Source organism: Egretta garzetta, unplaced genomic scaffold (assembly GCF_000687185.1).
Source record: "Egretta garzetta isolate BGI_Z169 unplaced genomic scaffold, ASM68718v1 scaffold401, whole genome shotgun sequence".
Lineage (NCBI taxonomy): Eukaryota > Metazoa > Chordata > Aves > Pelecaniformes > Ardeidae > Egretta > Egretta garzetta.
Window position 1 is genome coordinate 1,237,521 of NW_009258651.1, and position 17,578 is coordinate 1,255,098.

A 17,578-nucleotide genomic window follows, 5' to 3' on the forward strand; every position below is an offset into this window, starting at 1 on the left:
AATCGTCTGCTACTGCATAAAAGATACTGGCTCTGTTTAACTCAGAAGGGGCTCAGAGGAGAATAAACGATGCCATTTAAGCATAAAGTTGTGCCAAAGATGAGCAATATTTTTCTAATTTTGAGTAAGTTTCTCCTCAAAGGAAGAGAACATGGAAGCCGTAGGTTAGAAAAAGAGCACTTTGCCCCCTCCACCAGAATTACTGTGCTCACTGTGGCTATGTATGGGCTTAGGTCGGAGCTTTTCCTCCTGGGTGTAATATGGTTTGAGCACAGGGACTTTCCTGTGCTCAGGAGTCTTCAAGTCTTAAGTTGCTTTTTTGACTTTGTAAAATAACTGTTTTTCTTAAAGGAAGCACCTGGAAAATCTGTTCCAGTAAACTAGTTCCACAGTCAAACCAGTACATTTTCTCAGTTCAAGTTCATTTGCAGCTGAAATTGCCCTGCTTCCAGACAGCAATGGTTCAATAATGGTGTTGATAACTCTGACGTACTGGTCCTGAAACATATCACACTTAAAAGTAAAGGTGGTTGCATGCTCAGGTGGGCATCTAGTGGAAAGGTTTCACCTAAGAGAAGGTATTAGCTGGCCTCGCTCCCCTGCTGCATTGTGGCCTTCACTCTTTGTCCCAGTACAGATTGGGGATTTTGTTTGTTAGTTTTTTTGCACGTGTAATAATGGATTGTTTGGGCAAAATTCAGGCTGATGGGGCTTGGCAGATGTTTGTCTGAAGGTGCTGTGGGCAGTGATTCAGCCTGCTCTCCACTGCAGGACTCAGAGGTATGTCAGGTTCCTTCCCGTTCTCTGTAGTTTCGGTGGGGCTCCTCTAATCCTGCCCTCTCTAGTGTTTGTAGGGTATCAGAGCACAGTGTTATGGTGTGGAAATGGACATCTGCAGGTATGTGTTGGGTATTGTGTAGCAGGGGAGACTGCAACATGACATCATTGTTCTGTAGACCCTGCGGTGCTAAGGGTCTGGGGTGCTTCACAGGTTTCTACTGGGAATGTCAGGGTTTAGCCAAACACTTATTCTGAACCAGGAAACAGAAATATTTTTAGTTGAGTTCTCTCAGGTTTGTGTGGGAATTGGTTTTGAACCAGTTTTCAGTTCAGTTTCAGTTTCCCTGCCAGCATTCAGTGTGTTTAACACAAACCAGAGAGAAAGAAAATTCATGGCGGAAAAATGTGCCAGGGAACAGAGGGGCAAACCCCATGAAGCTTATCATAGAATCACAGAATCAGAATGTTTTGGGTTGGAAGGGACCCCTAGAGGTCATCTAGTCCAACCCCCCTGCAGTGAGCAGCGACACCACTAACTAGATCAGGTTGCTCCGTAGGCTGAGTAGGCTGCATTGTCTGGTTTAGAAGTTTTATAAAATCAAATCAAATCAAAACGGATATATGTAGAAACAAGCACATCTGGGAGAATACTCTGCTTTGAAGAATTAGTTAAACATCGTATGAAATAGTTACCTAAACGAAGATGTTGTGTTGGAGACTTCTAGGAAGCGTATTCATTCATTTTTCTTTATTATGAAACTAAGTGCAAAGATAAGGAAGGTCCAGATACGCTGAATCATGCAGTATAAAGGAGTGCTGTGTTTAATGTTATTTCAAGTATGTGTACAGAAATAGATGCCGTTTCCAGAAGTGAGTACATTTTTTTGTGTGTCTGTCACTTTTATTGTATTCACTAACAACAGGCTTGTTCCCGCAAAGATAACACTGAAGTGGAAAATTTAAGAAGCCAATCCTCCGTTTCTTAGAAATGTCTCCAGAGAGGATAATGTCAAATACCAGTATAGCCCTTTGCCATTAATGCTTGGTAAAGGTTCAAAAGAGTTTCTGTCTGTAAGGTCAAGAGGGTTCAGATAATTAGATCACAGAACAGGCAGGCGCCTTGCACCATCCCATCATTTTTCTTGCACTGCTGCATATCAATACCACAAATAAATGGGGTTTTTTTTTTTGCTCCCACTTGTGTGTTGAAGGTTCTTTTGTCAGTGTCCAGAGTTCATGTTTAAAATGGCAGGTTCTTGCTACATTTTTTTTTTCCTTTGAAGACCTAGGTGGAGGAAAAGATTAACTAGTTGTTTCTTTTTTGACTCCCCATTCACCAACACAATATTGCACACAAATTTTAGAGAAAAATGTTAGCATTGTAATTAATCTATGATTCATATCCAGTTAGAAATTTACAGTGTACTTTATATTGGAGGTAACTTTAACTGCCAAATATTGGAAAAGTGTCATTGATTTATTTTTAGATACTGATTTTTTTATAAAAGCGCAAGCATTGTACTGAGAAAGGACCCTATAGCACAGGATTTGTTCTAATCTGGAATTGTAAATATTGTCTGTCTCTCTCTTTTCTGTAGTATTTATATGGAAGTAATCGAAAAGACAACATATTTATTGATCCAATCTACCAGACGTTTGAACAGGAATTAAATAAAATCCTTAGAAGTTGGCAGCCAAGCATACTTCCAGATGGTAATATTCTTTTTGGTCATGTATGTTTTTCATCTCTTAATAGTTCTGTATTCTTAAGCATGTAGGTGTATACAAACATTTTATGTACTGAGATAGTAATTGATTAAAAATCATAACGATCTCGTCTAAGAGCTCAGTTAAGACTGTACCTGTTCTTATTGTCTTGTTTCTTGGTAATCCATGCTGCAAGAGTTGATTTTGCCACTGCCTGTTAATCTTAAATTGACTATCCATTTTTAGGAGAGAAAGTTAGAATAAGCAGCTGCTCTTCAACCTGTACTTTCTACCTGAGCTGAGTTTATTTTTTCGCCCATTTTTTTCCCAGATGGGAAGCAGGCAGGCTATGTGTGGGTAGGGTGAATGAGCTATGTATTTTAGTCTTTCTCAGATGGATTGGGAGGACTCTGCTATGGGCCTTCTGCTCAGGAGGATTTCTCACAGTCCTCTCTTGAGGGAGGGCTTGTCCTGACCAGCCCCTTTCTTCTCTCTTCTTGATACTGGCTTTTCTCAGTATAGCTCTGGAGAGCCTCTGTATAGGGTCCTGCCCATGCCCTGATGTGGTCCAGGAGTGCTTTCCAAGTGAGGTATCCATTAGCAATAAGAAAGAAGAAGGTATAGCTATTTGGAGGCCTTGCCTGAGCAGAATAAAATGAACTCAAAAATACACTTTTTATAAAGGGACTAAGATTAGCCCCTTGAACATCTGTTTTTATGTAATAACATGAGGGAGCTGCATGTAAGCAGTGCTGTTGTAATGAAACAGAAATGTGTTCTGTGTGAAATTGCCTATACTGATATTTCCCATTGACTCTTCCTGAAACAGTGAGTGTCTGCGTCTTTAAGAGGGGGTTTTGAAGGTGTGGAAATATCATTAAATATGCTTATTAGAGGCTTCTGTCATGAGCATTTTGTTAAATTTTACAGTAAACAGAAACTTGATTCTTTTGCACCTGGACAGTTTATGGGCTAATCCATTGTATTTTCTCTAATCTTCTTTTTCTGAAGGATCGATATTCTCTCGAGTTGAAGAAGATTACCTTTGGAGAATTAAACAGCTAGGATCACATTCACCGGTTGCTCTTCTGAATACTCTGTTCTACTTTAACACTAAATATTTTGGCCTGAAAACAGTGGAGCAGCACTTAAGACTTTCTTTTGGCACTGTTTTTAGACAGTGGAAAAAAAATCCTCTAACAATGGAAAGCAAAGCTTGTCTTCGATATCAAGTGTCTTCCCTGTGCAGAGCTGATAGTGAAGGTACTATGGCAGTTCCAAAATAAGTACTGCAGGAGCATCCACATTGCGCTCCTCTGAGGGGTATCTGGGCACCTTGCCAGGAGCCAGAGGTCTGCCTTTGCATAAAGTTTAGCAGCTCTTGACTCCAGGATCTTTATTCGGAGCGTATGGATCGTGGAGACTACAGGGTCTCTGCATTAAATGGTCCCTTTGAGCCCACTGGTCTCCATGCTAAATGCGGTGACTTTGTTGTGGCTGTGGGTTGCATTTCCAGTTTGCAGATGTTTATAGCTGTGGTGACTGCACTGCAGTGCTTGGTGGGCTGCCCACTCTGGGATGTTTGCTGAAAAATGTAAAATAACTTCAAATTATGGCTTAGATGTTGTTGGTTTTCTTCTTAAAGATAAAATTACTACTGGAAAAAGGAAACATGAAGATGATGAACCAGTATTTGAACAAATTGAAAACACGTCTGATCCGGCTAGATGCCCTGTGAAAATGTTTGAGTGCTATCTGTCTAAAAGGTACGTATGCTACGGAGTAATGCAGAAGTGGTGTAGAGTAGACCAGGTACAGAAGGGAACTGCTTTGATGCAACGTGAAAGGGACTCAAACAAAGGGAATGGATTGAGATCTTCTGAAAAATAGCTAAATGAAAGCATTGCAATCTCCAGTTCTGTATCTGGACAAGACATGCAGAAAGTGTGGGAGCAGCAGAGTACTTCAGTGTTAATTGTCAAGGACTCCATCTGGTAATGACAGTATGATTCAATTTTCTTGGAAACACCAAGTATCTCTGCGGAGAATTACCAGCAAGGGATCTGGTAGGTTTTGCTACTGAGGGTTTCATTTGTGAGGTCCCTGTCTCTTCAGTAAGAATTGGCTTGAGACAATGGATTTGCTTAACGTTGTTATCAGGAATTTGAAATGTAGATGCTTTTGAGATACCTGGTTTGAATGCATGTTTAAAATATTTTGTAGTAGAGAAAAATACTACTGACAGTAACCCAGCATTTAGAAATAGCTTGTTTCCTTCCAGTCTGCACAGAAATTCATACATTAAAAAAAAGCTTAGGCAACTCTTCAAAAAAGAAAAAACAAACCCCAAACCAAACAAACCACCCACCAATTTAGCAGCTAAGTGTTTTGGAAGTGTTTGAAAACAGGATTTCATGGGAAATAGTTTTCCTTAATTGGAACAGCCATTCAAGCAACTTATTTTAATGGAGATTTTATGTAACTCGAAGTGAAATAAAAGCAAGTGATACCAAAGACATAAAATCACATTGTATATACAACATGATAAGGCAAATGAAGTATGAGACCCAACGTGTTAGGAAACAGCATATTATTCGTAGAAGTGAAGAAAGAGCTTACACACAATGTAGGCAGAAGAGCAAGTATGTGATATTATAGAGAGAAACAGGTAAAGAGTAACTTGTGGTCGTTAATGCAAGCACCTGTTTTTCATAAACTCAGTTAATTCTGATTGTTGGGGGGCGGGAGGGTTGCCTTCGCACTGTCCACTGTCATGATTTGGAGAGGATATATCGTTAAAAGTTGAAGCTGGATTTTTGAACTGAGTTACACAGCCAGTAGCGGGGAGAGAACAAACAATTTCTTTTTCCTTAGAAACATCTCGGCTTTGGGGAAGAGAATGCACTTAAACCCATTTGGAGCATTGTTTATATTGTGGTTTCAAGTCCTGCTCTCTTACAGATATTGGTCACCACTGCTGGTGAGAGCAGTAGACTGCTTCTCCTGGTCCCAATTCTAGTAACATATACCTCGCATCTGTGATGAAATAATTTTATTAAAATATTTAACACTTTAAAAGCTGCTGTTAAATTTAAGGCTATGCTAACTGTCTGAAATATACTTGGCAGTCAGTGGACAGTTGCAGCTGAAGTTTTAGGATCCTCTCATTCACAGCTATGAGCACTATATCATTGCTTGTTCCTATAAAAACACTGGCTTGTCAAAAAAGTAGGAAGGGAGTTAAAATATTTAAATTATTAGAATATTTTAAACTATCATACTTTGCCTTCTTATCTGACTCTTAATCTGACCTATGTGAGAGAGTAGAACAAGCCAACATTCACTCCAGCAGGTGAAGAGCAACACCTGAAATTTTATCAGCTAGTGTGGGAAGACAAGCTGGTAAAAATTCTTATTTTTACCAAACAAGCTTGAAATACAGTTGACCTCTGAAGTCTGCAGGATTTTTGAAGGACGGAGCATGAGTGAGCACTTGTATGTACAGAACTGAAAATTATTTTCTGAGACTTGCTTGAAGAGACAAAATGCCAGAATCTTCTTGAGGGGTCTTCTCTAGTGGCTTAGAGGATACGTCTGAGCTAGATCAAGCATGTGTATGAACTCCAAAGTATAGCAGGTCAGGAATTGAAGGACTGTAAGATTTATAGTGACCAACCCTTGAAGTAAAATAGGAGGAAAAGGAATTTTAGCTTTTATTTCTGTGCATCTCTCAGAACTACCATTCCTTGACTTTCAAGGGAACTCCAGGCTCTGTATTCAAAGATAGCTGCATCAGCCTGTGGTGCAAGCAGTTACTGGTGTCAGTGTTGGGCCTCTTTGCAAATCTGTTGATCAGGGGTTTCTAAATGGATAGAAAGTACTTTCTGGTTTAGCAAGTCCTGGAGCTGCAAATTTTGGAAAGCTGGAAGAGTCTGTGGTCTCCTGTGTGCTTACTCAGTCCCAGGCATCTGCTTTTGGCTGTTCTGAGGATGCGGGACTGGCTGGGCTTGGCCAGACCCGGCACAGCTCTAGGAACAAAGCCAATTTGAACCACATTTCTCGCCATTAATCTTCTTTTTGTAACTTGCCTAAGTACAGAGTTTTGTTTACAGAAGATGTCAGAAGTGCTAACATATTGTTTTGTCCTGGTTTTCTAACCCCCTGCGTTTTCCCCCTTTGTAGCCCACAGAATCTGAATCAGAGGACAGACATGTTCTATCTGCAACCAGAGTGCTCTGTCTCTGCAGAGAGCCCCATCTGGTACACTGCCACTTCACTGGACCGCAACACTTTGGAAAATATGCTCGTACGGGTTCTTTTAGTAAAAGATATTTATGATAAAGACAATTATGAACTGGATGAAGACATAGATTAAAACACACTTCCAAAAACCGTCAAGAAAACAAACAGCATTAGATATAGTCATGCTGCTAGACCTTTACTATGGAAAACATTTCAAGTTTACCCTTTGTTTTATGAGTTTTGTAGCAGTGTGTACCCTCACCTGGGTATTACCATGTAAATAGTCTGTGAGTGAAAGTTTCCATTATTCTGCGTAGTGGTTTTAGGATACATAACAAACACATTTCAGATTCTTTTTTTATTATTTATTTGATTAGGTATGTTTGTAACTTTTTACATTGCAAAATATGAATGAGAATGTGCCATGTGTAATTTTTTTTTTCCCCTTGTAGTAAGAGACATCCGTATTGCACAACTCTGCTGTTGGAAGCTCCCTTGAAAGGAGGCTCTTTTAATGGGTTCTTAAACCAGATGGTTGTGTATGGGTAGCACTACTAAAGTTTAGAAGTTGCTGTGTCTTTCAGAATTTTTAAATAAATTGTAAACTAATAGGTTTTTTACTTTTTAGTTACTGAAGCCTTATAAGGTTATGTAGAGAGATTCCATCTTCTGTACCAAAAATAGACAAAAGAGAATGCTGTCAATATTGGTGTACTGTAATGTGAATCTATTCTGGTGAAAACATTTTTTTTGTTGCCCTTATTAAAACCTTAGTGTCCTTTCCTTATTTGTGACTCTCTCTCAATTGCCCCTACAAATAAAATATATATATATAAAAAAATAAATGAATATAAGCTTAAAGCATGTGGTCATCAAGACATGTATTTTGTAAAAACCAAAACCCCTCAAAAAAAAAACAAAATGAAAAAAAGAAAAAGAGAAAAGAAATGTCTGATGACAATGCTATATAATTCTTTTCTTCCTTTACTTCTCCGACCATAATGCCGGTACCTCATATTACTGTAAATCTGTCCTTTGTAGCCTTAGCAAAAGGGATTTTAATGCTGTATTACATAAAGTAGTATGGTATGCTAAATTTTTAACTTTTGTTTGTCCTTGTGTTGCTGTATTTAAATACAGTCAATACTTGACTATGGGTGGGAAGATTCTTTTAACTTAATGCCTCCATTCAAAAGCCATATGAGATGTGAAGTTGCAGAAAGTTGAAAGATAATTTTTTTGAAGAAAAGTCCTTTCATTTGTTCTATATCCTTTCATTGTGCTTACTTTGCATAAGGAGTCTGATTTCCAGATACACATTTAGCTGCTTAAGTTTTGTTACTTGCTCTTGTTTAACTGATGTGAGCAATATGGTGGTTCATGAAATGGTTTTGCTATTGTACTGAAAAAAATGTAGTACAATATTCTACTATCAAGTAATCCTAAGTTTGGCTCTCCTAAATGACATTAAGCATCTGTTGAAAGGAATCATCTACTAAAGGGGAAACTTTCTGTGTATATATATTACCACCTTAAGATCTATTTCTTTCAAGGGCTGCATGGCTGTTTCATTTTCCTTAGCTTAAAAGAATGCACATAGGGACACCTCTTTCTATATAGAGAAATAAAGCTTCAGTTGCTTTGTTTTGTTAAGCAAGTTTATTTAAATTTCTGCTATTCTTGTGTGTCCATGAGTACATATTCACTTTAGATACACCACTATTTCAAAAGCAGATGGAGATGTACGTGTTTAATTTTTCATTTTTTTCTCTTGATTCTACCCTTCCTGTGAAATCAAGAAATACTACGCAACACCAGTCAGTAGATCACGAACAGCTTCAATGCTCTTTTCCCTTCGTGAGTAAGTACGTAAGAACTTAGTTCATTAACGCTTGTTTTTTTCAAGCAACAGCCATAGAATGTGCCCACGGTACATAAAAGTGATAAAATCGGAAATCGTCATCATGGTTTTGTTCTGGCCTCTCCAGCTGAACACCTGACTTGACCATTACTTAGATTTTATGTATAGAATCATCGTTACTAATTACCTGCCTGAAATGCATCATGTGCTTAACTTGAAATACTTCATCTAAACATACATTTCAGGGTTTTTATAAATAGTAGTAAGGATCACTTGTAGCCCCTTCTCCTTAGTTCAGAACTTCAAGTCCTTCAGCAGGGGCTTTAATCCCCTCCCTGTTGAGGACAGTGTTTAACTACAAACACGCTTTTGTGAAACTACAAACTTTTGACGTGAAGCTTAAAGTACCCTAGATCAGGACTAAAGTTAATTGTGTGTGTTGAGTGTTTTGTCTTAAACAGAGTTTAAATTCTTGTTCTCAAAACCAGATTACAGCTATTTCCTTAATAATAAGGTCAGGTTTTGATATGGCATGCTGTACAACAGACGGGCATTTTCAGTGCCATTAGAAAATTATTAATTCTCCCTGAAGTTTATCAGAAATCACATTATTACACTAAATTCCTCCCATCATCTACCCAAGATTCACCTTACATATCAGTAAAAATATTGAAGTTAGGTTTTGAAACGAGAATTTTTCATGTAGATCCATGTTGGAAATATAAAGATGGTTGTCAAGAAAACAGCTTATTCCAGAAGATGAAGCTATTCCATCATCAGCAATAATGTTTTCAAGTCTTCAGTGTGTTTAGATTGAATGTTGTAAACTGCTGGGATATTGCAGTCAAGAGTGCATCATGGCTCAATGTATGCGTTTTATTCCTAAATTTGAATGGTGATGCAAAATGCAATAAAAGGCCTTAGTTCTGAAAAAATAAAGACACACAATTTTATGATAATTAGGAATTTGGGGCAAATACCATTTTCTTTGTAAGAACTGTCAGGAGCTGGACTAGAATCAGGTCAGTGTCACTGAGTTACCTGCAGGTTGCTGTGCAGGAAAACGTATCATGCCCTGTTCTACACAGTGCTTCCAACTAGTGATACGTAGCGGGAGCCTGCCCTCGCTCGCCGCCTTCGGAGGGTGCAAAGCGGCAGCGGGGCTGTTCCCGCCATCCCCTCAGCTCTGGCACAGCTCGCCTGAGAGACGCAGAGCGGGGACTGAGCTGCTCAGCCTGCACCGAGCCCTGCAGGCGGTGCTGGCAACGCCGTCCGGCCTAGACGGGATTTTTCCTGACTTCTGCGATGGTGCCAGCATGTGCTCTGCATCTCCTCCGTTTGAGATCCAGTTCTGAACAATTCACAGGTGAAGCAGTAGCCTCAAGATCCTAAGGAAATTAGACAGCAGCAGTAGGCAAACTGCATACAAAACATAGTTCAGTGTGAGAAACAGTGAAAAATTAATGCAATTTTCAGAAAAGAAGCTTGCCTTATTAGTCATCTTTTTTTCTATAAATAATTGTGTGCAGTCATAGAGGAAAATGCAGCTTTTTGCGATTACTGAACTAAGTGTAAATTATAACAGTTGATTTCTATTGAACAAAAGGTGGTTGTGGAGTAATTTCAATGTGTATAATACTAATCATCTTCAAAATGTTCAGTGTCACTCTCTAATGCAGCAAAATTTGTTTTCTTAGTATCTAGGGCTATGGCCTGTGAGAGGCTGAGGTGGGAAAGCAGGAGAGGTGGCCCATAAACCTTGCAGGCTCAAAGGGAGGAGGTGTGCGGGATGGAAGGGCGAAGGCCTGAGTGGTGGTAGGCACTCTCCCCATTTCCATTTTTGCTGAGTTTTTTTTATTGTATAGAAGTGGTTTTTTTCTGTTATACTTTCCCATTTTTGTTACTGTTAGGAAGGGCAGTTAAGTATTTTAATTTCTATTTTGATGAACATTCCCTTTTCAGTTCGTTCCACTCTGTTGTGCATTATGTGATATGGGTTACATGTAAGATGGAGTATGACACAAGGCAAGTGGAGTGGGAGCTTTTTGATTCCTCTTGCACCGAGTATGGGGAATCTCAATAAAACTGAAATTCAAAGTGTTTTCAGGCCAAGAAGTTGTCAAGATTTAAAAGGGTGTTGGACGCTCATATGTGACTCTCCGGGTTATAATGGCAAATCCTAACGATGCTTTGGAAGCACTGAAGGTTGAGTTACCCTTAGTTTGGGGTTATAGCAAAGCCGTAGGGTTCGTGTGAGGGGCCTGAATGTGGCTGCAGTGCTGGACACGCTGTCCCCACAGGCTTGGTTAATCGTGGCAATTTCCCATTTCTCAAGTCAGAAATATATCTTTCGTCTAGCAGCTTTTTATTTTGAAATATTGAAACGTGAAAGCCTCAGCATATGAGCCATGGCATGGATGCTTGAAACCAGCATGTAACGGGACACATGCTTCAAAACTTAGGCTGGTGTTAGTGTCTGTAGCACTAATTAGGCATCTCTTTGGACACCCACAAGCACAGCAGGCGTCTCACGGACATACAGAGATTATGTGGGGATTAGTGCCTGCTCGTTGTGCTACTCAGGTCAGAGCTGGCAGCCTCTGGCGAGCGGCTCTGCCTTGGCAGGACCCCAGCTCGCTGCGGGCGGGCGCTGGCGGGCAGCGCTTCCCTGCAGGCAGGGCAGAACCTGCGCTCAGGGCATCTCTTGTGCTCTTTCCTTTGCCGTCAGTTTGCTTCAAAGTTTCTTGCTGTCGGTCTCTGACAGAAAATGTGTGACTGCAACATGAGCCAAGTTTGTGACTGGTTGCAAAATAAGCCTTGGGCATGGGAGGAGCTGAGATTAAAATTCCACCTCTTCCTTATCCCTTAATAAGGCATAATTGCACCTTAATATTACTTTTACAAAATCCTCCCCTTTCCCCACCCCAGTTCTCACAGGCAAAATACCAGAAAGGATTTGAGCGGGATACTAACATAGTAAAGAGCTTCAGGGAGACAGACAGACAGATAGATAGATATGTGATGGTGACTAGACAAGGTGGTATTGGTGTGCAAGGAGAGCGAGCAAACGCTCAAAGAGAAGGGACAGAAAAGATTGGCATTTTGAGCAGTTAACGGGATTTAGGAGCACGGGTTTAATTCATGCTCTGATGATCCCTTCCGAGCTTCTGTCACCCATTCCAACTTCCCGCAGAGCCTGGCTCGGAGGATTTCACCCAGTGACTGCTGTGTGCTGTCAGAGGACATGGAAATGAGGTACATTTTTAAAAGTGCTTAGTCCGGCTAGTTGTATTTTCAGGATATCAGTATGTTGGTGTTTCCAAATGCACATATCTGGGAAATATTTGTATTTCCTCACCCAAGAACCAGTTGTCCTCATGGAGTAAAGGCACTGATACAGCAGTCGTGGCACACTTGCATGTGCATAATCCAAGTAGGGAAGGATGCAGTTAAATCGCTGTATTGTGTCCCAGGTACTGGTACCAGTGAGGCATCACAGCACTTCAACTAATTGTTTAATCAAATGGTTTTTTACCTCCAGTGTCCTATTTTTTTTTTCTTTTTTTGTGAAATGAAATGAGAAAATTGGAAGATAGCAGAGTCCTTGGAAAAAAAAATCCTTCAAGGACACCATCGTCTGTTGCTGGCAGGAGGTTCTGAGACCCTCTTTGTTTGTCATAGCTGGGAAAAGCAGCCCAGATTGTTGCTCCCCTCATGAAGCATGGTTTCACCCAGGTAAAACAGTGTTGGCAACACCTCTGAGCAGAACCATTTCTGCAGAGGTTCACAAAAAGCAAAAAGAGAAAGAAAATTAGAAGATTCAAGTTCAACTTTGATTTCTCATTGAAGTAATTTTTCAGGCTCCAAGGGTGTGAGTATGAATGGGACTTGAACATGATCTGAGTTTTGCTTTCTCTGCAATGTGGCGTTTCTCAGAGAAGCGGCCTGTGGTACTTGGTGAGGGCCATTTCTGGCTGCCCCCCACCCTGGGACAGGGGGCAATGTCAAGACAGCAGCAAAGCAGGTGTCTTCCTTCCTGATGTGAGTGCTGAAAGCTTCCTAGAATTGTTCCCCAAATTTAAATCTTTATTGTACTGGTTTTACCTGCATTTACCCCAAATGGTGAGAGTTTGACAGAAGGGCAGGTACTGAAAACGCGTGTCCTTCTGTCACCTGGTGCGTCCAGCTGTGTAGGAGGTGAGAGGTTTGGAAAGCAAGGTGCCAAGCAGGGGAGCCGACAATTTGGACTTGAGAGGTCTGGAAAGAACAAAACCTAGCATTAAACCAACTCCTCTTTTGAGCTATGGGTGTTTCCTGAGTTTTGTACACTTAAAAAAATAAATAAAAAAAAAAGCTTTGGTGAATGGTTCTTCCTAAACACAAGCAGACTGTTTTGGTTTCTTTCAGAACAACTCAGGGACGGGTCTTCTCCCCAGTACATGGAGAGTTAGGTTTCTTAGCATCTCCTTCCTTTATATATGTATGTATTGATTTATTTAAATAATTGTTCATGATTCACAGTCCTGGGGAGGGAAGCGTTCAAAGCATTAGTGGGTTGTGTCATGTGCATGATGCACAGCTAGATGCTTGTAAGTCCTCTATTCTGTTTTTACACTAAAATTCTGGTTCATAAAACATGAAACCTCTTTGTCCTATCTGGGAAATGAACAGGAACATCCTTATCATCTGTGTCATTTAAACTGCTGACATTTCATTTGTGCCAAACCGCTAAAAGTCCTTTACTGCTTTAAAATATAAGATACTGTTTTATTTCTTAGTATGTTTCCTGAGTAAGCAGTATGCTTCTTCCAGTCATGAAGATGATTTTTGCTTTCAGTATGCATTATGCAAATCAATATAAGTGTAGTATTTGCATTTCTAGTCTTTAATTAATATTTTTTTAAATACCCTGCTTGGAAGTGAAGCTTTTCAGCTCAGGATAAATCTGTGTCACTAAGGCAAAGGAAGGGGCCCGCCATCATTGCAAAATCATCTGCCTCAGTACCACTGGAAAAAAAAAAAAAAAAAAACCCAAACCAAAAAGTCTCCCCTCCTCATTACATCTAAAAACATTTTCTATTTGTCTTCTCTCTAGCCCCAGACACACAACATCCACGTATGTAACAAATCTGTGGTGGTAATCAAAAGAATAAATGTGGAAATATTTACAGTCTGATGTCCATTAACTTAAGAAATAAAGTTGGCGGGGGGGGGGGGGGTTCCCCCTCTGATGAGTTCTGGCTGTATCAGTGACCTTATCAGGATTAACGGTGAAAGTTTTAAAAAATAGTAAATAAAGACAAGTTTTGAAAGACAAGAGGAGGAAGAGCAGTCTTTGATGAGCTTAATGTCAGCCAAGGGAGCTGAAAAGGAAATAATTTGAATTGTCTACCAGCGTTATCCCTTCAGTTCAGTTGGTTGGAGGATAGGAGCCCAGGCATCTTTTGCAATGTATAAGCTTCTTCATATACATCTTCTTGTATCTTGGGCAGCTCCTATAGCCAACATACTTGAAGTGGTATACTTCAAAGAAGTATCTAAAGATTGCACTATGTATTTGTATACTTATAACTGTTCATCCAGAGAGATGACCACATTACACTGAAGCAATCACGTGTCCTGACCTTCAGGCAAAAAGTATTTCTTACAATAAAATCCCACCTTATCCCCAGAGGCAATGGCAAATGTGTATTTTCACGTGTTTTAAAAAACAAATGTGCTCACCCCTGAGGGAGGACATTCTTGTCTGTGTCATTGGTGTCTCATCACAAAATAATGTGATTTCTCCTCTGGCTTCAACTGGAGAATCCCACAAAGGGAGAGAGGAATTGGTTCAGAGCAGCAAGTAACTACTCAGATCAACTGAGTCCCCAGAACCACAGGCAATAGCTTAGGTGAGTTACGTTTCAGTGCATTGCCAGAATAAGAGAGAATCCTGTAAAATTCCTTGGTGGCTCTGCAGTCAGTTTAACAAGGGACCAGCCTTTGTGCTGCAATTATTGAACTTTCTAAGGATCAGAGCCTAGCAAAGGTGTGAAAAGATTTTCTGGGAGAAAGACTGAATGATTTGAACAGTTTAAGCTGTAGGGAGGAAGCGAGTAACAAGGGATTTTACTACGAACTGTCAAGCAAAAGAATTCAAAATTAACAAGGGAAGAGCAATGCCCCCTTCACAGCGTGTTTTGTTACTCTGCAGAACCCCCTTGGGATGTGATTCCAGGGGGGAACAGTGCTAAGTCTTCTAGGTAAGAGTGGATGTGGTTTTGTGTCAGGAGAGCAATCATAGAAACAAGATAAGATTGTTATTTTTTTTTTAATTTAAGTGCAAGAAAGTGAAACCTCTTCCCTGTATTTTTAAGCAAGTATCCCAGCTCTTTCTGCTGCTCCATGCACTAGCCGTGCCTGAGAACTCCTGGTCTTTACATCTCCAACAGAAGCATGCCAGCTCCCCCAGCCATGGTGTTCCTGGCAGACCCCAGGAGTGTGTGTGAGGTATAGGGAATTTAACATAAGCTTGCTCCTTTGCAGCTCTGGAGGCTCTGCTACAACTTATTTTTGTGTGATTCTCAACTTAGGGGGAAAATTAGCATCCAATTTCCCAAACTGTACCTTACAGAAAATGCAAGTACTAAGGAGAGTTCTTGGAATCCTTTAAGAGCTTGGGTTGCTTTTTCTTTGAAAAGAGTTTGAAGATGAGCATTTATAGTCCGTCATTTCTAGTTCATGCCAATCACTTTGCTGAACTGTTGCTAGAGGAGTCAATAGATCTAATCTTCTTGGGTTGTCAGGCTCTGGAATGGGCTGCCCAGGGAGGTGGTAGAGTTCCTCCTCCCTGGAGGTGTTTAAAAGAAGGATAGATGAGGTGCTTAGGGCCATGGTTTAGTGGTGGGATGTCAGGGTTAGGTTAAAGGTTGGACTCAATGATCTCAAAGGTCTTTTCCAACCAAAGTGATTCTATGATTCTATGATTCTATGATTCTATGATTCTTGTTTCGGGAAGGTAACTGGCACAGTAGCAAAGGCCTTTGAAACAGCTTTACTGGCTCTGCAAATTGAGATCGTGACTATAACAAGTCATGGTTTGGAGTCTAAAAAGGTCTGTTTCTCTGTCTGTGGTTAAGAAAGGCAATACAAACATTGCCAGGGTCAAAAGGAAGGGCCTATCCCAGGGTGCCCAGCAAGGTACCAGACTAATTGGGTCAAATTCAAGAAAAAGCAATGTTATCATCAGCATATATTTCAATTTCTGAGAAAAACCTTTCTTTGGTACAGGAAGGGAGATCAAGCACAGGAAACTAATCTTTTCATGAATCATTTTCAGCCCGTAAGCATCTGGGTTTAGTCACACAGAGACCCTGTGGATGTTCCAGGCAATAAATACCATCGTGAGGTCATGTCTCACCCAATGGCCGACAGCCGTGCGTGCGCATTTGCTATCAGAGTCTCGCTAAGATTGATTTCCTCAGAAGGAAACTTCTGTGGTCAGAGCAAGGAATGCGTGACAGGAGGTCACATCAGAAACAATTGCAGCTTTTGACATTTTTCTGGCCAGCACCCGGCATGTCTTTCAGATGGACAGCTTGGGCTGTTTTGTCTGCCTCAAGGGTCAAAGCTTGTTGAATGTTGTCACGATTGCTGTTTTGCCCCTTCCATGCTTCTGGAGATGTTCTTCTGCCTGCCAGGCCACCCAAACTCCCCACCTCCTCCTCTTCAGTAGAAACACTGGGGGTGCTGCTGTCGTGCAGCAATTTGTCTTGAACAATACCTCTAGCAGGGATAAGAGGCAGCAGATTTCTTTAGCTGATCTGTGGCATTGGTTAAAAAATAATCATGTTTATGATGTTTTTAGAAGGCACCCCTTTAGATTCATCCCAAATTGAGCTGCCTCATGTGTGAATGGGAGAAAGCCTGCTAAGGAATGCTGATCTTGAAAGAGAAACTCTTTTCCCTGCAGATAATTTGCAACATCATAGAAAAAATAAAAAGAAATTCCGCATCAGCTAATTGATGTTTGATGCATGAACCTCAGAGGGAAGTACAAGTGCATCCCTCATCAAGTGAGGAATCTCATTTTAGAGTTGTTTCCATGGTAGTTTAAGCCTGTACTCTGTGAGAAGGCATCTACTTGACTTTTCAGTGGTGTCAATCCAATAGCCAACAAACCCAAGAAATACCTAAACTTTTCTAAATTGTTATACAACTGATTTAAGGCTTAGGGAATTTGTATGTGAAACCATTACTGAATATAACACAGCAGTAGTGGCCACGATAGGGAAGAAAGCAGAGGTTTCCCATCCTTTATGTTAGTTCTTTGACCCGCAGTTGTGCTCATTTTACACTTTCTCTATCCAGCCTAGAGACTCTTTGCCTGTTCTCTGTCAAAACATTACAGCTTTGGCAGATTTGGGATGAGACCAAATCTGCCGGAGAAGGTCCATCCTTGCAGCAGACCCATGTGGCCTGAAAGCAAAGTGGCTGGCTGGTGACCACTGCCCGAACTGAGGTGCACATGGACGTGCCCTTTAGGACTAGACCAGTTGCTGCCTGGTGCATCAGGGATTTTTGCACCAACTTTACTGCATGGCATAACCTTGGGTGGCCAAAGTGGAAAAGAGGTAGGACAGAAACCCTCAGCACCTTTTCCAGGCCAAGGTCGCTGCCACAGAGCAGAGACATGAGTGTGTTTTCTCAACTCCAAGATTTCACCCTGAGCTCATGGAGAAAAGGGGTCTATGAAGCGGTTGCTAGCCTAAAATATTTTGCCATAGTCTCCCCTTTCGTGACTGGCCAGCAGTACGCAGGGCTGCTCTGGTTTCTTTGCACTTGTTCTTCTAGGCATATGAAATTCCTCTAAATCTGCCCAGACCAACCCACCAAACTCACCCATCAAACCGCGAGCCTTTCTGCACCAAGCCAACGAGTTGGGGAGTTGCCATGTTACTCGCTTCATGTTGCTATGAACACAGGCCACCACCAAACAGCTTCTCC

At 40.8% G+C, this 17,578-nt stretch overlaps 1 protein-coding gene across 13 annotated transcripts in view; it reads left to right on the top strand.

The window, feature by feature from the left end:
• ZMYM2 (zinc finger MYM-type containing 2) overlaps nucleotides 1–7,508 on the top strand; it is a 92,962-nt gene extending 85,454 nt beyond the window's left edge. For 6 of the 13 annotated variants that reach the window (XM_035903747.1, XM_035903746.1, XM_035903754.1 and 3 more), the window contains 4 exons: nucleotides 2,379–2,493; nucleotides 3,499–3,750; nucleotides 4,133–4,253; nucleotides 6,670–7,505. In XM_035903747.1, coding sequence (XP_035759640.1) covers nucleotides 2,379–2,493; nucleotides 3,499–3,750; nucleotides 4,133–4,253; nucleotides 6,670–6,862 — 681 coding nt within the window. In that variant the 3' untranslated portion in view covers nucleotides 6,863–7,505. Of the gene's footprint in view, nucleotides 1–2,378; nucleotides 2,494–3,498; nucleotides 3,751–4,132; nucleotides 4,254–6,669 lie in introns of all 13 variants that reach the window. The other 7 variants (XM_035903752.1, XM_035903753.1, XM_009648308.2 and 4 more) reach the window with 4 other exon arrangements.
• Nucleotides 7,509–17,578: the final 10,070 nt, after the last annotated feature.